The sequence below is a fragment of the Callospermophilus lateralis genome, unplaced genomic scaffold (genome assembly GCF_048772815.1).
Source record: "Callospermophilus lateralis isolate mCalLat2 unplaced genomic scaffold, mCalLat2.hap1 Scaffold_169, whole genome shotgun sequence".
NCBI classification, from domain to species: Eukaryota; Metazoa; Chordata; class Mammalia; order Rodentia; family Sciuridae; genus Callospermophilus; species Callospermophilus lateralis.
In genome coordinates this window covers 592,278-615,624 of record NW_027512767.1, presented here as the reverse complement: position 1 = coordinate 615,624, position 23,347 = coordinate 592,278, and the positions used below count along the sequence as shown (strand labels likewise).

Here is a 23,347-nt window from a genome sequence, read left to right as displayed (position 1 = left end):
CAGGTGTAATTAAGAAATTGAGAAAAATAATCTAAGCAAATAAACCAAAAAACCTAATGTAAAATAAATGTCAAAATTAGCCAAAAATATGTAAGACCAATATAAATAAAATTAGAATACTTTAATGAAAAATATTTGAATAAAGGAAAAGTCTCATTTCTGAGTGGGCAATTTTTTATATTATAGAATGTCAGTTATCTCTAGATTTATCCAACTTAAAAAGTTACAGAAATTTGACTTAATTGGTTTATAGTTCTTCTGGAAGAGTAAATGCACAAGGAGAGACATGAATATTTTTTTAAAAAAAGTAGAACGTATGTAACATGATATGTAAAAAATAATTGTTAGGTTTAAATATTATCAATTTAATAAATGAGATATTGAACTGAGTTAAGTATTCAACAGCATAGAAAAGTGTCAAGAATATCTACATTCAAAGGAAGTAGAAGGAAGGAAATAAAGAGCAAAAATAAGAGAACTTGTAATAAACAAGTGGGAAAATTTTTCAAGAACTTTGGAGGTTTATTATTTGAAAAGATTATTTACAGGTATTAGATCTCCGAAAATATGACCAAGGGGGGAAAAACACATAAGCAAAATCAAGAATGAAATAAGGACATAAGTACAGGTACCACAAGAAATTTTAAAAGTCATAAATAATGCTACAAATAATCTCTGCCAATAGATTTGAAAATATAAGCAAACTCTAGATGGTGTTCTGGAAGAATATAAACTACCAGAACTAATGCAAATAGAAATGAATAAGTTCAAATAACCATTAAATAGAAATGAATAAGTCAGTAATCATTAAAGAGTTGAAGTAGTGGTCAGAAGTTTTCCCTTTTGCCTCATCTCAAACCAAAATGCTAGACTTAAGACCGTTTTACAAGTAATTCTTATTAACTCTCCAAGAACAAAAGTGTAATTGTTCACTAAAGTAGGATTAAAGAGAGAATGGAAAAAGAAAGGAAAGAAGAAAAACTGAAGAAAGAAAAACCACCCAGTTCACCTTAGAAGGCCAATATTAATATGAAGTCCTGATAGGAATTGTAAAGAAAATAAAATTGTAGAGTAATCTAACTTGTAAGTGTAGTTGCAGAAATTCCAAATAAAATATTAGCAAGTTATACCAAGAGTGGACAAATAGTTAAACATTTGAAAAAAAAATCTGTGACTGTAATCTCTACATTTTTATGTAGCAATACAAAATCCATGATTATTTTAGTGCATATCAGAAAAAAATACATAAAAAATTTGACAACCCATTTATAAGTTAAAAAAAAAGCTTTAGGAAATCAGGATTAGCAGGGAAATTTTCTAGTCATGATGCTGATTTTCATCAAAATGTTGACAGATTATATTTCTGATGGTGAAATTTAGAAGCATTTCCATTAGAATCAAGTATAGGACTAGGATACATACCCATTGTCAACATTACTATTGCAACATGGTTTTGTAGTTCTTAGTGAATGCTTCTCCAGTTCTTGTAATATGACAAGAATAGGAAATGAGAAAAAATATGAACAGATCAGGCAAAACTTTAAACCCAAGATAATAAGATGTTTTGAGTTTTTGTTAAGAAAATTATAAAATATTGAAGGACACAAAGACCTGACTGTGTGCTAATACATATCATATCCATAATGGAAAGATACAAAGAAAAATATCAGTTCTCTCCTAATTAATAATTCTAGTCAAAATTACAATAAGGTTTCTTAATGAATGTGGAATACTGATTCTAAAATTGACATAGAAGAGTAAATAGCCAAGAATACTCAAGACAATCTTAAAAAGTATGTATTTGTTATCAAAACTTATTACAAAATCATTATAAACAATATGGTTTAATGCCAGGATGGTTAAGTAGATCAGTAGAATATAATGAAAAGCCCAGAACAGATCTGTATCTTGTAAAAATTTAGCAAGAAGGCCCTACAAATCAATGAATCACTTAGTGAATCTCTACTACATTCCAGGCACTGTTCAAGTCATTCATAATTTAACAGTGAATAAAAATGGTCAAGGAAGAATAAAGTTTACTTTTTAGGGTTTAAATGAACATTAGAAAATACAGACAAATATTTCTGGTGGTCTTAAGTGCTATAAATAAAATTACAGTATGATAAGAAGAATAAGATCTCCCTAAGTGTAGGGCTTTTTTTGCATAGGGTAGGTCAAGGAAGACTACTTTGGTGAGATGATATTTGAGCAGAGACAGAGGAAATCAAAAAATAAACCAAAATAGCAGAAGAAGCTTAGAGTATTCAAAATTGTTTGGGAGGATAAAAAACAAAATTTTTTTGAGCACAATTGATTTTTGATACTAGAGGTTAGAAGTTAGGGAACTAGATCATTGTCGCTTTAGGGAAAAAAAATCAGGTTGGTTAAAAATGTACACATAAGAAGAAAATAGAATCTTAAGATAGGGAAAACTTTTAATAAAGACAAAGCATGGGAAAAGATTTAAAATTTTTATTCTATCTTTTAAAAACAATAATGTAAAACAGATTTGAGGACTGGGACTAGATATTTGCCATGAATGTAAGTTGCAAACAAAAGCTATCAAGAATATAGAAAGAAAAATTAATGTAACAAGAGGTCCAAAAACAAAATAATAATGGGCAAAAGATGTGAAAGACATGTGCCTGAATAGGAGATCAAAGTATCTAATAAACATGAAAATATTCTTTCAACCTTACTATTCAGTGTAAAAATAAAATAATATTTTATACCCATTTAGGTTGGTGAAGTTAGTCTGATATAAAGAATGGTGAGGATATGAGTATATAAGTACTCAACCTTCTGGTAGCATTGTAAATTAGTACTGTTATATAAAAATAATTTGATCAAATCTAGCACAGTTAAAAATGCACTATCTGTGACCTAGCAGTTATATTTCTAAGTAGTTCTCAAAGTGGGGTTCCTGACCAGAAGCACAGCATTACTTGGTAACGGGTTAGAATTCAAAGCTCTTTGACCTCTCCTGAATCAGAAACTGTGGGGATGGGGTTAGGTTCCTAAAGTAACCTGTTTTAATAAGCATTCCAAGTGATTCTGATGCATGTTACATTTGAGAACCACTAGTTAGAAAGAAATTAGCACATTTATCCAAAAATTAGGAATAAACCAATTTATCTCCTGAAAGGAAATGGACAAATTTTGGTATAGTCATAATACCACAGTTAAAATGAATTAACCTGTTGCCTACATGCTGTTTATTTTTTGTTTGTTTGTGGTACTGGACATTAAACCCCCCGTTACCTACATAAAATAATACCAGAGAATGAGAAAATAAATTTGTAAAATTAATATCATTTGTGTAAGTCCATAAAAAAACAAAATATACAGTGCATTGAGAATGCAAAATGTATTGTAATGAGAAGTGATAATGTAAGAATTGGACTGGATTTGTACCAAACTATGATTATTGTTGCCTGTGAGAAAGGAGTGATGAGAACATAGAAGTTTATGGGGAGTACAGGGAATGAAAAAAATAGAGAAAATGTTATAGTACTTGTTAATTTGGGTTTTGAGTTTATTGCTTGCATTTTTCCATATTTAAAATAGTATTTTAAATCCAGGCATGGTGGTGCATGCCTGTAATTCCAGCTATTTGGGAGGCTAAGGCAGAGGAGGGTTCTAAGACCAACCTTGGCAACTTGTTGAGACCTTGCCTCAAAGAGGGCTGGGGTTGGGATTGTGGGTCAGTGGCAGAGCGTTTGTCTCACATATGTGAAGCACTGGGTTCAATCCTCAGTACCACATAAAAATGAAAATATTGAAAAAAAGGGGCTGGAAATGTAGGTCACAGGTAGAGAGCACCCCTGGGTTCAATTCCCAGTGCCATGAAAATAAAATATTATTCGAAAATAAAAAGAAAGATAAGGAAGAGCCAAAGCAAAATGAGAGAAATTGGTATGAAAATTTGTTCTCCTGGTCTCCTTGGCTAACTACTCTTACACAGCTGTAGCCGATCCATTGCTGTTAGTCCTCTTAGGGTTTTTAATTGGACCCTGCATCTTTAACTGTTTATTTAATAAGATATATAAAACAAAAAATACATTCTGTAAAACTGATGGTCCTCCATACTCACTACAGTAGCTGTAAACCAATGATGATTAATTAATGATTTGATTAGTTCCATAAAACCAGTGGGGAAAGTTATAGGCCAGGCTATATAAGCAATGACCAAACAGACTTCATTTTACCCTGAGACTCCATATTACGTAAGAAGAGCTTCTCCCATAGGAAAGTCCCATCACTGTACCACATTACTAATTGCCTAGCATAGCCTACTTCCAATACAGAATAGCAATTCTTACACAATGTAAAATTGTTCTCTTTGGTTCCCACTTTCCTTGGGCAGTGTACCTTTCTGGGGAATAACTGATTAGATGTTAGTGGCCATTCTTTAATTTGTATTCAACTAGGGTCACTTTGATCCATTTCTCTTTTGATTATGATTATGAAAAAATCCCAGGAGAAATGAATGAGATGAAAATTTGATTAAGACATTGCATTGTTTCGCTAATGGCTTTATTCAGCTTCTACTACTTCTTGCTTGCTTGCTTGCTGGTTGCCAAGTGAATCTGGATGTGGTTTTCGCCTTTAAATATCCTAAAATGTTGAGGCTCTAGGCTGTTTCCTGCAGAGACAACTTGTTCCTGTAGGGAGCATTCCCGGACAGTCAGAATAAAGACTCTCCAATATGGACAAATCATAAGCTATACCAAATATCAGAATTTGCTCTAAAATTGAGGTAATGATACTACTCTCCTTGAAAAAAAGAAGTATCTAAGTATAATTGAATGAAGAATGAAGAAAAAATGTCATTGGTTCTCTTATGAAGTTTTAAACTATAATTTATTTCTCCTCTTGTTTTAGTATATGCAAAAAGCAAATTATTTTATAGTAAATTATTTTAAATTTTTCTAATTTATATTCACTTTCAGAATGATTTAAGGCTACAGATGGAAGCTCAGTGCATATGCCTTTCACTGGTTTATTCAGCTCACGTGGATCAGGTTTGTGAATATATGGAAAATGAAAAAGATAAAGCTCTTTGCAATCTTAAAGAGGAGCTTATTTCTACTCAAGAGGAAAAGATCAAGGAACTTCAGAAAATATACCAGTTAGAACTACAGAATGTAAAAACACAAACAGGTAAATAGTTTCTGACTTATAATTACCATGAAGCATCACTTAGAGTCCACCATTTCATAATTCTGTCCTTAGAACTCACAGGGGAAGGTGACTTGTGTATCTAAGCCCTAGTCTTATTTGTTCATATAATCATTGGATATTCATTCAAGTGCTAGAGAAAACTAAAATTACCGAGGCATTTTCCCATAGGAAATTATAATCCATTGGGAAAGCATATATAAAATACACTGAAATTTTCTGAAATGTAAAGAATGGAGGGAGAAAAAAAGAGTTTTGTCTTTCCTGGGGAGATGAGTAGGATGAGGGTATGGATAGGAGTAACTGGGTTGGAAATTTGGGGAAGGCTATGGAGTCTTAAGCATTGAGCTCTATCTAAGATTGCATCCATTTGGGAGAACTGGGAGTTCAAGTTGTGTTAGCTAGATAAAACTGGAGAGATTGGAAGGAGCTTGATCAGGAAAGGTTTTATGTACTCTGATGAAACATGTTTATGTTTTATGCTATTGGTGATAAGACCTACAGCAGGATTTTAAATAGTGGGAGCAATAATAAGATTTTTATTTTAAGTTGATACCATTAGGATCAGTTGGAAGGGATGAAATTATTGATGGGAAGACCAGCCAGATTGAATTGAGTATGATAGAAAGCTAAATTCAACACTTAGAGTTAGGTTCTAGTTTGTCGTTAATGTTAGCAGAAATTAAGAATGATACCCAAGTTTCTAGCTTAAGAAACTAGAGTATGGTTCTAGTCATAGAAAGGAACCAATTTGTGAAAAAAAAATAATAATTCAGTTTTAAATATATTGAGTTAAGAATAGAATACTTATTGACTTTGAAAAAATATATAGGAGTTAGTTGAAAATAGAAGTCTGAAACCTGGGAGAAAAATTTAATTATGAGGTAAAGATTTATAATCAGCATGAATGTCAAGGACAAGAATGAGTTATCAGGGGAAACTAGAGAGTGAGTTAAAAGACCAAGATGGCATAATAGGAAGTAACAATGTTAAGGGATCATACAATGAACCATAAACAATTAGTCACAGTTAATGTTTTTCTTTCATGATTATTTGGCCAGTTAACTAGATTTCTTGTGTTCAAGGTATCTCTAGGCCTTCACTTTTGCTTTTAGGAATGGAGTTTTATTATTGGAATTGCTTTGGTGAACAGAATAGAATTTCAAGCATATCAGATAATACCATGCTTTTTCACTTCAGGGGTTCTTTGAATATAGTAATATTTTAAGATTGTATTTTTTTTTAATTGATATCTTCTTGAGGTAGTCTGTCCACTATTTCCCAAATTGCATGTTAACTAATGGCTCATTTAATTGGCAAAAAAGTTAGTTTAGTGATTAATTATCAGCATTTTTAAGAAATAAAAATAAAAGAGGAAAGTAAAAGGTGTTAACTACTATCCTGTGGTCCCTTTTCAAAACTTCTTTTGTTTCATGTTTCTGAATTGTTTTAAAGATATAAAATTGTTGAATTTAGAAATACTATACCATAAGGATAGGAGAAATGATCTTGAATCACACTGTTTTCTTGTTTTCATCAGTCAGAATGAGTCAAATTAAAACCTGAGTTTCACTCAAAACATTTTTCAAAGAATAAATATTTTTATACATTGAAATAAAATGATTATTTCACTGAGAAGTTTGTATTGAAATGTGTATTGTCTTCTCTTCCTGTTATCTTCTCTGAAAGATACCAAAAAAATTAAACAACTTGAAGAACAAATTCAAGAATTAGATAAACTTCATATGCTTTTTGCGCAAACAATTGAAAGAAACTGAAGAAAATCATACGGCAGAAATTTATTCTCTACAGGAGAAGCTTCAAGCCATTAGTGAGACCACGGTGGACCCAAGGTATCTATTTACTTAAAACTTCATTCAGCAGTATTTGTAGCTTAGTAACAATGATAGTATCATCTAGAATGATTATTTTAAGAATAAAATATAACTTTAACAAAGAGATAGGATGTAACATTTTTAAGAAATAAGAGCAGGAGATAATTTTGTATCTTTGAAATGTGTGAAATAAATGTTGGTATAAACCAAAGACATTTTATTATAGGAATTTTACTTATACTTTTATAAAGATGTTATTATTAATCTATTTTCTGAATTAAAATAGGTCAGGTAGTAGACATTTACTTGTTTATTCTATGCCTCGGCTTTGATATGTTGATGTGGTGAATACTTAAATAGTCTAAGTATGATCATTCCACTATGACTTGAATATATTCCATTTGATTGTCTAATGCTCAAATTCATCATGTCCCAAATAGAACCCTGATCTATGAGGAGAGAAGAAATGATCTTCAATTACCACTATGTATGTTTTCTTGGATCAGGATCTTCTAAAATTTGCTCCTTCTGTAGCCATCTTCATCCATCATGACTCCTTTCTGTCATAACTCTCTGCCATTCTATGAAAAAATCTTGGTTTTTTTTTTTAACCTTCAAAGTACATCAAAACTGTGCCACTCCTTACCGCTCCACTGGTCCCTGCCATTGTTTTGTGTTTCACCTGGATTACTCAACTTCTGTTTACAGTCTATTCTCTATATAGTCAACAGAAGTGCCAGAACCTTTGCTTTTATAATTTCAGTTACATCATGTTACTCTAATCCTCTTCTGCTCTTTACAGTCTCACTAGTCCTGAGGACCATGACATCTTTGACTTTCATTTCCTACTGACTTTCTTATCACTTACTGTTCTCAAACCATATAATCCCATGGGGTTGGGGTTGGAGCTCAGCGGTAAAGCGCTTGCCTGGCTTGTGTGAGGTCCTGGGTTTGATTCTCAGCACCACATATAAATAAATAAAGTAAAGGTCCATTGACAACTAAAAACAATTTTAAAAGATTAAAAAAAAAACCTCATACATCCCCACTGTGATCCTCAAATATATCACATATCAGTACGCTTCTGCTTTAGGGATTCATTGGCTTTTTCTTCTACCTAGAATGATTATTCTCAAGGTATTTGTATGCCCACACCCTCATCTCCTTTGGATCTTTACTTAGATGTCATGTTCTTACATAAATTAAAATCGTCCCCAAAGAGTCTGTGTCTTACTTTTCTACTTCATTTTTTCTTAAAATTATTTGTTTTATATGTACGCATACATTATAATCATTGTGTGTGTGCATGTATATGTGTATATAAATAATGTATGTATGTAATTTATGTATCCAAATATATATAAATTTAGAGGAAGTATTGTTCCATTTTGTTTGGTTTCAATTAAGGAATTTAAGCCTTTTTAAAAAACATTTTTATTAGTTGTTATTTTATTTATTTATTTATTTATTTATTTACATGCAGTGCTAAGAATTGAACCCAGTGCCTCATACACACTAGGCAAGTACTTTACCACTGAGCCACAACCCCAGCCTAGGAATTTAAGCTTATCTTTGTCTATTTAAGTGACTGATGTATTCTAAATCCACGTGATTTCTAAATACTAATCTTACCTTATTGTTATAAGATTAGACATTTTAAGAAAACATTGTTACAAAGTAGTGAATGCTTATATAACGATACAGAATTCAGACATACATACCAAAAGATATGTGGGTAGATAAAATTAAAATTAAACTGATTGTAAGTTAAAATTAAACTAACTGTAAGTTAAGAACCTTCCCTTTCCTGTTGCCACACATCATTTCCAATATAAGCAATCATTGTTACTTTTGATATGTATTCTTTCAGACATTTTCCTATTTATATAGACATATATGTTAAAACAGGCTTTTAATGCAAGTGAGAATTTACAAGCTTTTTTAACTCAGTAATACATCTTAGATATATCTTTATATATATACATACATACATACATACATGCACACACATGTATTTTTATTTATATATATATATATATATATTTGTTTATATACATTTATATATATATATATATATAATTTTTTTTGTATCAGGGATTGAATACAGGGGCTCTTTTCCACCAACCCACATCCTCACCCCTCTTCTTTTTTTTCAGAACTACTGTTTTTATTTAAAATAACTCATGTTCAGATCTACCACATACCAGTTGGGTAATGTTAGACAAATCAAATTTAATGAACTATTATTTCTATATATATATATAGTTTCAATAACTAATTATTTTTTTTAGTTCTAACGATTTTTTTTCTTCTAACTAGTTATCTAAGACAGTAGGATGCAGTTTGACATATCATACATAAATGAAGTATAACTTCTCATTCTTTCTTGTGCATGATGTAGAATATGTGATGTAATCATATATGTACCTGGGATAATAATATCTGATTCATTCTACTATCCTTTCTTCCCTCATAACCCTCCCCTCCCCTCATTGTGCTTTGTCTAATCCAAAATATGTTTATTCTTCCCTACCCCCCCAACCCATTGTGAATTAGTATCTGCATATCAGACAAAATATTCAGTCTTTGGTTCTTTGGGATTGGCTTATTTAGCTTAGCATGATATTCTCCAGGTCCATCCATTTGCCACCAAATGCCATAATTTCATTCTTCTTTAAGGCTGAGTAAAACTCCATTGGGAAGATATATATCACACTTTCTTTATCCATTCATCTGTTGAAGGACACCTGGGTTGGTTCCGTAGTTTAGCTATTGTGAATTTAGCTGCTATAAACATGATGTGGCTGCATCACTGTATTATGCTGATTTAAAGCCCTTTGAGTATAAACCTAGGAGTGGGATAACTGGGTCAAATGGTGGTTCCATTCCACGTTTTCTTAGGAATCTCCATGCTGCTTTCTATAGTAGTTGCATCAATTTGCAGTCCCACCAGCAATGTATGAGTGTACCTTTACCCCCACATGCTTGCCAACATTTATTGTTGCATATTTTTTCTTTTTCTTTTTTTGTGGTGCTTAGTATTGAACTAGGGCCTTGGTCATGTGAGGCAAGCAGTCTACCAAGTGAGCTATGTCCCTAGGCCTGTTGCTCATATTCTTGATAGTTGCCATTCTAACTGGAGTGAGATAGAATCTCATTGGAGTTTTGATTTGCATTTCTCTAATTGCTAGAGATGTTGAATGTATTTTCACATATTTGTTGATCGATTGTATGTCTTCTGTGAAGTGTCTGTTCAGTTCCTTAGCCCATTTATTGATTGGTTTGTTTTTCTGGTGTTTTTATTGTTTTTTAATTTTTTTTTAGTTGTTGATGAATCTTTATTTTTTAAATTTATTTATAAGTGGTGCTGAGAATCAAACCCTATGTCCCTCACACATGCCATCAAGCACTCTACCACTGAGCCACAACCCCAGCCCCTGGTGTTAAGTTTCTTGAGTTTTTTATATATCCTGGGGATTAATGCTTTGAGGTGTATATGTGGTAAACGTTTTCTCCCATTCGGTAGGCACTCTTCATGTTATTGATTGTTTGATGTGAAGAACCATTTTAGTTTGAATCTTTTTATTGATTCTTGCTTATAGTTCTTGTGCTCTAGAAATCTTGTTAAGGAGGTCAGTTCCTAAGCTGAGATGGTAGATTTTGGACCTACTTTTTCTTCTGTTAAATGCATGGTCTCTGTTCTAGTGCCTAAATCCTTGGTCCACTTTGAATTGAGTTTTGTGCAAGATTAGAGATAGAGGTTTAATTTCATTTTGCTTCATGTGGATTTTCCGTTTTCCCAGCACCATTTGTTGAATAGGCTATCTTTTCTCCAGTGAGTATTTTTGTCACCTTTGTCTAGTATGAGATAACTGTATTTATATGGGTTTGTCTCTATGTCTTCTATTCTGTATCATTGGTCTATGTGTCTGTTTTGGTGCCAGTGTCTTCCCATTGTTTTTTGTTGTTGCTGTTATGGCTCTGTAGTATAATTGAATTTCTGGTATTATGATACCTCTTGCTTCACTTTTCTTCCTAAGGATTGCTTTGCCTATTCTGGGTCTCTTTTTTCCAAATGAATTTCATGATTGCTTTTTCTAGTTTTACAAAGAATGTCATTGGAATTTTAATAGGAATTGCATTAAATCTATATAATGCTTTTGGTAGTATGGCCATTTTGACAATGTTAATTTTGCCTATCCAAGAACATGGGAGATATTTCCATCTTCTAAGGTCTTCAATTTTTTTCTTTAGTTTTCTGTAGTTTTCACTGTAGAGGTCTTTCACCTCTTTTGTTAGATTGATTCCAAATATTCTATTTTATTTTTTGACGCTGTTGTGAATGGGGTAGTTTTCTTAATTTCTTTTTCAGTGGCTTTATCACTGATATATAGGAATGCATTTGATGTATGGTTGTTAATTTTATATCCTGCTACTTTGCTGAATTTCATTCATTAATTCTAGAAGTTTTCTGGTGGATTTTTTAGGTCTTCTAAATATAGAATCATATTGTCGGCAAATAGTAATAATTTGAGTTCTTTTTCTATTCGTATCCCTTTAATTTCTTTCTTCTGTCTACTTGCTCTGGCTAGTTTCCAGGATTATAACGAATAAAAGTGGTAAAAAAAAGGGTATTCTTGTCTTACTACAGTTCATAGATGGAATGCCTTCAGTTTTTCTCCATTTAGAATGATTTTGGTCTTGGGTTTAGCATGTATAGCTTTTTCAGTGTTGAGATTTGTTTCTACTATCCCTAGTTTTTCTAGTGTTTTAAACATTAAAGGGTGCTTTATTTTGTCAAATGCTTTTTGTGCTCCAATTGAAATGATCATATGATTCTTCTTGAAGTCTATTGATGTGATGAATTACATTTATTTATTTCTGTATGTTGAACCAACCTTGAATCCCACTTGAATATGATGCACTATTGTTTTAGTCAGCTTTTTTATTTCTGTTACTAAAAGATCTGACCAGAACAATTTTAAGAGAGGAAAAGGACTCATGGTGTTATTTGAGGACTCATGGTGTTTAGACGTCTTAGTCCATAGAAGGCCAGCTCCATCCCTTGGGCTTTGAGGTAAGGCAGAACATCTGGAAGAAGAGTGTGACAGAGGAAAGGAGTTCACATAGTGATCAGGAAACAGACAGTGACTTCACTCTCCAGATACAAAATATATACCCCATATAGAGACTCCACTCTCCAGATAAAAAAATGTGTACTCCATAGCCATCCCCCAAATTCCCATCTCCTCCAGCCATACCCTGCCACTTCATTTAATTCCTATCGGGGATTAATTCACTGATTAGGTTAGTCATTTCTCTTCTGAATCTTCTTGCATTGTCTTATGTGAACTTTTGGGGGATACTTCACAACCAAACCATAACAACTATATTTTTAATGTTTTTATATGTGAGTTGCCAGAATTGTATACAGAAGTTTTGCATCTATGTTCATTAGGGATATTGGTCTGAAGTTATCTTTCCTTGATGTGTCTTTGTCTGATTTTGATATCAGGTGATACTAGCTTCATAGAATGAGTTTGGAAGAGTTCCCTCCTTTTCTGTTTCATGAAATAGTTTGAGGCTTATTGGTATTAATTCATCAAAGGTCTTGTAGTACTGGGTAAGAATCTGTTTCATCCTGGGCGTTACTTAAATGGTTGGCTTTTGATGACTTCTTCTATTTTATTGCTTGAAATTGATCTGTTTAAATTGTGTATGTCCTCCTAATTCCATTTGGGTAGCTCATTTGTCTCCAGAAATTTGTTGATGTCTTTAAATTTTTCATTTTTATTGGAGTATAAATTTTCAAAATAGCTTCTGATTCTCTACTGTATTTCAACAGTATCTGTTGTAATATTTTTTGTGATTATGAATTTTAGTGATTTGAGTTTTCTGTCTTCATTAGCACGATTGAGTTTATCAATTTTATTTATTTTTTCAAAGACACAACTTTTTGTTTTGTTAATTTTTTAATTGTTCCGATTATTTCAATTTCATTTATTTCAGCTCTGATTTTAATTATTCTGTCTTCTACTGCTTTTGGTGTTGATTTGTTTTTATTTTTCTAGGGCTTTGAGATCTTATGTTAGGTCATTTACTCATTGACTTTCCATTCTTTTAATGAATTTAGCTTAATAGTGTCCCAGAGATTTTGACAAGTTGTATCAGTTCTCATTTATCTCTGGTAAGTATTTTAAAAATTTCATCCCTGACTTCTTTTCATATCCATTGGTTAGTCAATAGCATATTATTTAGTTTCTAGGTGTTGGAGTTTTTATTTTTTATTGTATCAATGATTTCTAATTTCATTCCATTATGATCTGATAGAATGCAGGGTATAATCTCTTTTGTTATTTCATAATTGTTGCTTTGTGGCATATTTTAGAGAAGAGTCTGTGTGCTGCTGAGAAGAACATGTATTCGTTGATGGATATAATACTCTTTATATGTCTGTTAAGTATAAATTATTGACTATATTATTAAGTTCTATAGTTTTTTTGTTTAGTTTTTGTTTGATGATCTATCCAGTAGTGCGAAAGGTTTGTTAAAGTCACTCAGTATTATTGTATTATGGTCTATTTAATTCTTGAAATTGAATTATGTTTGATATATGTAGATGCTCCATTGTTTGGGGCATAAATATTTAACGTATTATGTCTTGTTGATGTATAATTCCCTTAAGCAGTATGAAATGTCTTCTTTGTCCCTTCTGATTAACTTTTGGCTTGAAGTACACTTTATCTGACATGGGGATAGAAACCCCTGTTTGTTTACTCAGTCCATGTGAATGATATGTTTTTTCCCGTCCTTTCATTTTCACTCTGTGGATGTCTTTGCTTATGAGGTGAGTCTCTTGGAGACAACAGGTTTTTGGGTTTTGTTTTTTTAATCCAATCTGCCAATCTATGTCTTTTGGGTTTATTAGTTTAGACCATTAACATTATTTTTGAGATATGATTTGTGTTCCCAGTCATTTTAGGTTATATCTACTTTTTACTTTGAATTAATTTCTCCTTTGATTGATTATTCCTTTTGTATGGCTCCTCCCTTTGTTGATTTTGACTTTTTTTTCCATCTTCATGGAATATTTTGTTGATAATGTTTTATAGCACAGATTTTCTAGTTATGAATTCTTTTAACTTTTCTTTATTATGGAAGGTTTTTATTTCATCTTTAAATCTGAAGTTTTATTTTGTTAGATATAAAATTCTTGGTTGGCATCAATCTTCTTCAGAACTAGGTATATATTATTCCAGGACCTCCTGGCTTTGAGGGTCTGGGTTGAAAAATCACGTGAGATCCTAATTAGTTTCCCTCTATATATAATCTGATATTTTTTCTCTCATAGCCTTTAAAATTCAATCCTTATTTTCTATATTTGACCTTTTTTTATGATGTGTCTTGATGTGAGTCTGTTGTGATCTTGTACATTTGAGGTCCTCTTGTATTTGATTTTCCATTTCATTCTTCAGATTTTGGAAATTTTTTCATATTATTTCATTGAAAAACTGGGCATTCCTTTGGTTTATATCTCTATGCCTTCACCTATTCTGATAAATCTTAATTTGGTCTTTTCTTGTTATTTCATCATTCTTGGAAGTTCTGTTCATGGTTTCTTACAATCTTCCCTGTGTAGTCAACTTTATTTTCAAAATTATATATTTTGTCTTCATTGCCTGAGGTTCTATCTTCCAAATGGTCTAGTCTATTGATAATAATTTCCATTGAATTTTTAATTGGTTTATTGATTGTTTTATTTTGAGGATTTCTGGGGTTGCTGTTGTTGTTGTTGTCATTTTCTGAGAATCTCTGCCTCTGCAATGATATTTCACCTCCTCAAATTTATCTCTGATTTTATTCCCTATATCATTCTTTATGTACCAGGTCAGTCTAATATGTACTTTCTAAATTCCTTTTCTACATTTCTTTTACTGTGTTGTCTATGGGTTTAATTATTGGATCATCTTGGTTTGTTTGGGCCACTTTGTTCCATTGTTTTCTCATGTTGTTCTTATGTCTGTCCTTCTAGCAGTGTGGATTTCAAGCAGTACAGTGTCTACCCTGTAGATTCATAGTGTCCCTGAAGATTTCTAGTACCTCGCCTTTAAAGAAGACACAAATAATAACTGCACCCAATACAAACAATATACAGCCTTAAACCAAATAGCTCCTATTAAGGCATCCACAGTTTTGTTCCATTAAACTGAAATGATGTGTTCAATTATTGTCTACAATATAAACAGTAAGTTTGCAAAAAAGTTTACAGTTTCCATTGGTGGACAAAGAGAGAACAAAAGTCATGTAGGGTGTGATGTTTATGAGGAAGGATCAGAAAAGATAGAAGTTAAAAAATTATAGGAAGAATGAAGGGAGGACTTAATAGAGGTTGGGTGTTAGCAAGAGAAAAGTGAGAAAGAGAATACAAGGAAACAGATAAATGAGAGGGGAATATATATATATATATATAATTTTTTCAAAGAAAATAGTAAACAACAAAACTGTAATAATGTACTATTCAGATATCCCAGTCCTCAATAAAATGATCCATGAAAAATACTTGGTTTTAAAAATGGTAGACATGTGAGAGAAGAAAAAAAAGGAATCTGGATGAAAAATTGAACACTTTTTTCCATTGCAATTCAAGTTTCTCAGCTTCTCTTCTGAGCAGTTAGGTATGTTGTCTGGAATTTGATGCTAGCTCTACCCTCAGGGTAGTTAGGGTTGCTAGGGTGAGAGTGTTAGTCCTGGAAGCGGAACTACTAGAGCCAAGGTGTAGGCTTAGCTATGTTCCAATCTCTTCACTGTGTGCCTATTGGTCTGAAGATTTTAAGTCATCACACCTCCAAGGCTCAGCAATTGTCTGTCCACATTGGAAGACCATACCTCGGGAATCTCCTTTAGGTTCTACACATGTGATGTAGGAATCTGTTCTTAGCCCACTACTTTGCCTGCAGACCCCATGAACCCTGGTCGTCATTTGGTCTCCAAACTTGATCTCTTCCTTTGCCTGTCCTTTCAAATTCACAGTCAGGCACTTCTCTTCCAGCCAGTACTGCAAGCAGCTGATTGGATGGGGAGGGGAAAGCCAGGTGGGTTTCCTTGATCAGTATTCTCCTGTGTAAATGTCCCTCCATGCTTGATTTTCTCCTGGTCACTTTGGAACACTTTCTATCACACAGCATGGGTTTGCCTTGCACATTTTTGGGGCCAGACTTCGATCTGCCAATAATTGACTCACCTAGCTGCAGGCCCCCCAGCCACTGCTTCACAAGGGTTCTTTCTGCTTTCCTCCATGCATGCCGCCAAGAAAGCTGGTGGCTTCCCTCCTGTACACAGATGCTGTGCAGCACAGCTTACTGGGTTTTTTTTGTTGTTGTTGTTGTTGTTGTTTGTTTGTTGTTTTCTGAGCAGTATCTCTGAGCTCTTAAGCCCTCCATACCGCAAAACACCTCTATTTTCCTAGGAATAGGGGTTCCTTTATTGCTTTACTACATTCACATAGGGATTATTCTGGTTTGTACTTCCAGCTATTTTACAGCTCTGGAGCTGGGGATCTTTCCCCCTTATTTTATTATACAAGATCTCTTGAGTCCATGATCTGTTTTGAGTATCCAGTATTAAATTCCAGTTAAGTCCTTCCTAGTTCTGCACCATTCACCCATCTTGTTGAATAAAGTGACCTTTTTGCTTTTCTTGGTTCACTCCACAGATCTGTCAGGGACGCAAATACTTTATTCAGCCATCTTCCTGCATTTCCAACCCCCTTTTTTTTGAAAGAGAGTCTCATAAATTGCTAAGGCTCATCCTGAATTTTTGATCCTCCTGCCTCAACCTCCCAAATTTCTGTAGTTGCAAGCACACACCACTGTACCTGGCTCTTTTAATATATTTAATCCAATATAATCTATTCTATATTATTATATGTTTTGTGTCTGTGTAATTTAGATATCCATGTAATATGAATAATATGTATTATATATCTTAGGTATATAAGTAGGGTGTAGTATCAGTGTATATAGTATGTTATATTATGTACACTGTTTCTATATAAGCATATCTAAGATGTTACTTTTAAAAAACTTATTAAAAATGTTTTTTTACATAATAAACTTTTTATCATACATTTATACTGAAATTCATTAAATGACATAATATTCATTGTTACTTTTAAATGGAAAACTTAGTCAAAAATGTTTTAAGTTACAATACTTGTAACCCTGGGGAACTATCATTTTTGTCTCCCCACTGCCTCAGTACACGTTATGCATGGTAAAAACTTTTGATAAAACACACAACACTAATTTTTTTTATACTTTTTTATTTATATTTAGCTTCTCTGTTGATTCAGTGGTAATTAAAGAATCTGATGTACAGAAATCAGTAGTACATCCTGGAAGTTGTCTAAAAAAGAATATTGATCATGCAATAGAGGTATGTTATTTTTAATCTTCATTTTTAAACAGTTATGTACACTGATACTTTTTCTTACTATCAATTTTACGCCTTCAGTTTTGTAATTATGTAGTAAATATTTGGCTAAGATTAAGCATAAATCATGAGGATAATACCTTATGTAAAAGATCCAGAATGTCTATAGAAATATTTTTCATAGCATAGGAAAAACACAGATAAAGTTAAATTTGAGAATTTTTCTCCCCTGTTACAGTTTAAATTTTTTCTTTGTAACATTTCTTTATGAACTGTGTAACAAATCAGCTTCAGTACAATGGCCAACATAGTCTTTTCTTCCCCTTATGGATGCAGAGGGTATCTTCAGAATGGTGTATAGAATTCCCTAAAATCCAAGGTGCTAGCGCTGGAGTAATGGATCAGGCCATCTTCCAACAGAAGTAATGATAGAAAAACGCTTTTTTTACCGTGCTTGCCACTGAACCACTCTCTGCCTGTCCTCAACATTGTATTATTCAAAACTTTTTTCAAACCCCCAACTGCATCTTCATCTTCACTAAATAATTCTAAATTCTAGTAAAAATTAAAATCACTGACTATTGCCCATTCTCATTCTGGATATTAAGAAGAGATATGAGCCACACTCATCCCTTATTAATTGTCTGTTGGATGAAATTCAAATAATTGGTAAATAAACAAATACTTTCTTGTTGACAGTATATCTACATTTCTAAAAGAAGATTTATTTTTTTAATTGATAAAAATAATTTGTATGTGGAAAATTGTGTTCTTTTAATAAATACCAAGAAGAAAATTTACTCATGATTTCATTATCAAACATAGCCACTTGTTAACATTTTACTTAAAATAAATATACATTTATACATAAGTCTTATTAATTATATTTAAGTATCCTTAACCCACCCTAGAATTTATGCTAATAATTACAGATATGTAAATATATTTCTCTCTTTGCATCTTTAAGTTTATAGTAAGTGTAATTATTTCGTAGAATTATTAGATTAAATGTTTTTAGTTAAAAGATAACTGAAATTTATTTTTATTTGAAAGTGTCCAAAAATAGTGATATTTTTGGAATATTGACTACATCCTTAAAATTAATGGTATAAAATCAGTGTAAATTGTCATATTTTACCCTTCAATTTAGTTTTCTAAGGAATGTGGAATGAAACAAGAAACAAATATGGTTAAATTTTTGGAAAAACAATACCAAGAAAGATTAGAAGAAGAAATAGCTAAGGTAAGTTTATAGTTTATCTGCAAGGTTTTCTTGGTTTATAGATTTTCTTGATCTTTGAACTGTCAAAAAAAGCATGGATTTTATTGATGGTATGTACTTTGTTTTTATTTGTAAGTTTCATATATAGTTCATCAAACAGTTGTGTAACAGCATCAACTATAATTGCTGCTTCATAGAATGTTTTGCGATGCTTTTCATTGAAAAGAACATTTTTTCTTGATATAGAATAGTAATTACAATTTTTCAGAATGCCACAAGTTTTTATATATGTGTTACATTGTAAATAGTTACCTTGTGAAGGAGTTTGGAATTCTAAAAATGAGGCAAAAGTTATGAAGAGAAAAAGTAGTTGTATTACCCTGATAAATTATTGTAATGTTAGATAATAACTATAGATACTGATGGAGGATTGTCACAGAACATTATCACTCATGGCCAAGTGAATTTTCTTGGAAGGAAGAAATATAAAGACTTTTATTTTTTTTTATTTTTGTACTGAGCATTTATTGATGTTATAGTTAGAAAAGTTTTGCTTGTTTTATTTTAAAAGGCAGGCAGTAAAACACTTTGATGTTAAATTTATTGAAAAATAGCCTATCTCTGTATCACTTTATCAGAGGATTTATTTTTGTTTTTAAAACTATGAAGCCAGGCTTTTTTCTAATTCATATAATTTTGAGTAATTACCCACTTTTTAAATCCAGCTGGTATTTATAAATCTAATCCTTTTTTGTTTGTTTGATTGATTTCTTTAGGTCATTGTGTCAATGAGCGTTGCATTTGCTCAACAAACTGAACTATCTAGACTATCAAAGGGAAAAGAAAATACTATGTCATCAAAACAAGCACTTACTTTCTGTCAGCAAAATGAAAAACATTATTTTAATGAAATGAAATTATCTCAGGATCAAATTGATCTTCAGACCTCTGATGCATTGGACATGAAATTTAAAGAAGAATTTAAGCCACTTAGTAAAGAGTTAGGAGAAGATGGAGAAGTTCTATTACCAAACAGTGATCATCTTGATGATATAATAGAATCAGAGGTCCACCAACTAACTATTTCAGAAGAAATGTTCTCCAAAGACAAAACATTTATAGTTAGCGAATCTGTAAGTATGCTTCTTTGAATATAAAAAAGAAAAACTTATAATAATATCTTCAGTTTAAAACAGTAGCAATAATGCTGATTAATAGAGAATGAAAGTATGAAGTCCAGTCTTGACTTTAATTTATTTTATTAATTATAAGGTGTTTGATTAAGTGAAACAATATTGGTGTGAAGTATAAAATAAGTCAGGTCATAGTATTCTTGGTTGTCTTATGGACATAATACATGTTAAGTTCTCATTGTAAATTATACCTGTGTTAATTTTATTTAAACTAATTGAAGATTAATTATATTATAACTAGGTAATACCTGTGGCCAAATGATTTGCTCAATTAAAATGTAAGAACATAAAAGGAAATTGCTACGAATTCAAGAAGACAATTCAAAGTATCTTATTATCTATATACTAATTCTTTTTTCTTGTTAGTTGAGGATCTGTTACCCCAACGAATTGCAGCCTTTATTAGAAAACAATAAATTCTACTTCTTTTAAAATTATCTGAATTTCAAATTTATTTTATGTGTTCACGATAGATGTATCTTGTTCAGAGGAGTATTCAAATAAAACTGTCAGCTTTTTATGTAATGCAAAACTTGTGAAATGTTTATGAAAACTAATTTAGCTGTAGCTGTTCAAGGCAGAATGATTTTAATTAGTATCTTAAGGGATTGAAGTATTCATAGAACCTATTGACTTGTCATGAGTGTGAGAAACTCATAAATGTAAAGCATTTATTTCCAAATAAAATTTATTATACTTTTTCTTTGAATAAGCAGTTTTCTATAATACGGTGATGACCAATGAATAAAAATTAAATAGACAAAATTCCTTATATTTTGTGAACTTAATTTTTAAAAATATTTTTCTAGTTGTATATGGACATAATACCTTTATTTTATTTGTTTATTTTTATGTGGTTCCCAGGATTGAACCCAGTGCCTCATGCATGCTAGGCAAGCGCTCTACTACTGAAGCACAACCCTGGCCCTATAAATTTTGCGTGTGTGTGTGTATATTTGTTGTTGTTGTTTATATTATTTCCCCATTATAAAATATCAAGAGATATAAAGGAGTTATAACTTCATTAAGAGAAGGGGCTGGAGATGTAGCTTGGTGGTAGAGCACTTGCCCAGCATGTGTGAGGCCCTGGGATCAATCTCTAGTATGGGCGGAAAAAAAAGTGGATGGGGTGGGGGTTGGAGGGGGTGGCTAAAGAATCTTGAGTATTTTGTTTTTCTCTGTTAGAATTAGATTTTAGCTAAACTATCTTGTAAGTAGCTGTTTCCTTTTGGAAAATAACATATATGATGGTAATAAATTAACTTCATGTTGTTTTGGAATTATAAATAAGAAAAATACTTTTTTAAAAAAAGTGATTTATGGGCTGGGGTTGTGGCTCAGTGGTAGAGTGCTTGCCTTGCATGGGTGAGGCACTAGGTTCGATCCTCAGCACCACATAAAATAAATGAAAAAAGGTATTATGTTCATCTACAACTAAAAAGTAATTTTTTAAAAAAGTGATTTATGCTTTTGTTTAATAATAAAACTAAAACTCAGATGCTTTATGTTGTTAATAGAATTGTTTTCATATTCAGTTAAAGTATCAATGCTGACTAATTGCCACAAAATATGTTATGATTGAGTTTTTTGCTTGTGTTTTTTCCTATCAAAGATTCATGGTAAGATGTTGACATCAAGCATGGATGCTTCCAGACAAATGATGTCAAACGAAGAACAGTTAGAAGATATGAGGCAAGAACTTGTACGACAGTATGAAGAACATCAACAGGCCACAGAACTGTTGAGGCAGGCACACATGAGACACATGGAGCAGCTACAAGAAAAGATTAAGAGACTTAATAGACAGTTAGCCCAGGTATGGAACTTTAGAGTCTCTTTTCTCCTCAATTGAAATAATGGTATTTTTTATGTGGCTTTTTTTTTAAGTCAAAATTATTTTTCCTAGATACAAATAAATTACAAATACTTAACATCAGGAAGTTCCTGGGATCAACTTTAGACCTTGTTAGGCACACCTAACTCAACTGATATAATGTGCATTTTCATTTTATTTAACTGCCTTTCAGGCACTGGAAATGTGACTACAATATAAATTTAAAAATTCTATTGACCATACATAGCTAAAGCACTTTGAGAGTTTTGGAAAATATTATACTGAGGTACTTGAGTATACAGTTGCTGTCATTCACTTTTTCAATGTTCATTTATAGTTCTGTGAGTCTACCAATTACCATCTCCAAGGTTTATCTTTATCTATCTTTAATCCATCTTTTTAATCATGAATGGAAATCTTCTGAAGTAATCTGTTTCTAGAACTCTCTCCAAGGACACATCTCTTGTTGATTAGAGAAATTCAAATTTATATTACATTCTTTTCTAAATTTAAATATCTCATGGTATTTGGGAGCTATATTCTTATCAACTGCTATATAAAATATACTCACAAAATTATTGCAGAAAAGCAAGAAATATTTACATGAAAGTTCTTATGAAAACAAATTTATTGAATTTAATTTTGAAAACTAAAACGTGTAATTTTTAAATATAAAATAATAGGGAAATTGATATTTGAGAATAAAATATATCATTTGAAAAATCAGTTTTGCTTTTCTTCATTGCATTTTGTGAATTTATTCTTCTAAAATTTCAATGCAAAAATTGACAGAGAAAATATTACTCAAACTATACAAATTCCTGAACATTTAAGTTTAAATAACTTTTTTTCTAAAGTTGCAAATTTTGCATTGAACTTCATATGTGCCTTTTAATCCCTAATAATGAAATATGAATCATAAGGTAGAACCAAGGTCTCTTGGTCCCAAGGGGTTAAAAGAAATCTGCTTGATGTTTCTGCTTTTTACCTCTATCGCAATCAATATTCTTCCATGACCTCTTTTTTTATTTAGAGATCCTCATTAAATAACGAAAACCTGGTTTCAGAAAGAGAAAGGGTGATTTTAGAGGAGTTGGAAGCACTAAAGAAGCTGTCTTTAGCTGGAAGAGAGAAGCTGTGTTGTGAGCTGCGCAGCAGCAGTACGCAAACACAGGTAGTATTGACTTTGGTGCATTTAGGAACAGTAGATCAACAATGCAGTAGGATTTGTTTGTCTTTATTGTTGGTAGGTGACGTATTTTTATAGTTACTGAGCTTAACATATTGGTGATCACTTAGATGTAAGGTAGGTGGAGTCAAAATGTCTTGCTTTCTGTTTAAGATAATTTGAATCTGGCATTGCTGTAGGAGAAACTGTTGTTCTACCAAGGAGCAACCTTTATTGACAACCCTTATTACCACACTATATAGAGTATATTAGTTTGAAGCCATTAAAACATTTTTCATCTCTACACTTGAATGTTTTATCCTTTTCTTGATACTGCGGATCTCTTGATAAATTGTAGTTAAAAAATATTATTTCAAGCACTTTCTGGTTCACATCATACCAGTACAGAAGAATGATATGCTGTTTTTAAGACGACAGGTTTTCTTTCTGTCTTGTCCTCTCTGCTGTTGCACAAACTTAAAC

The 23,347-nt window shown here is 31.9% G+C and overlaps 1 protein-coding gene across 1 annotated transcript in view; it reads left to right on the top strand.

The window, feature by feature from the left end:
* LOC143387210 (A-kinase anchor protein 9-like) overlaps positions 1-23,347 on the top strand; it is a 54,316-nt gene that overhangs the window by 30,029 nt on the left and 940 nt on the right. The window contains 8 exon segments of the mRNA XM_077108145.1: positions 4,953-5,163; positions 6,859-6,923; positions 6,925-7,034; positions 17,351-17,450; positions 18,598-18,690; positions 19,446-19,802; positions 21,475-21,678; positions 22,730-22,870. Coding sequence (XP_076964260.1) covers positions 4,953-5,163; positions 6,859-6,923; positions 6,925-7,034; positions 17,351-17,450; positions 18,598-18,690; positions 19,446-19,802; positions 21,475-21,678; positions 22,730-22,870 — 1,281 coding nt within the window.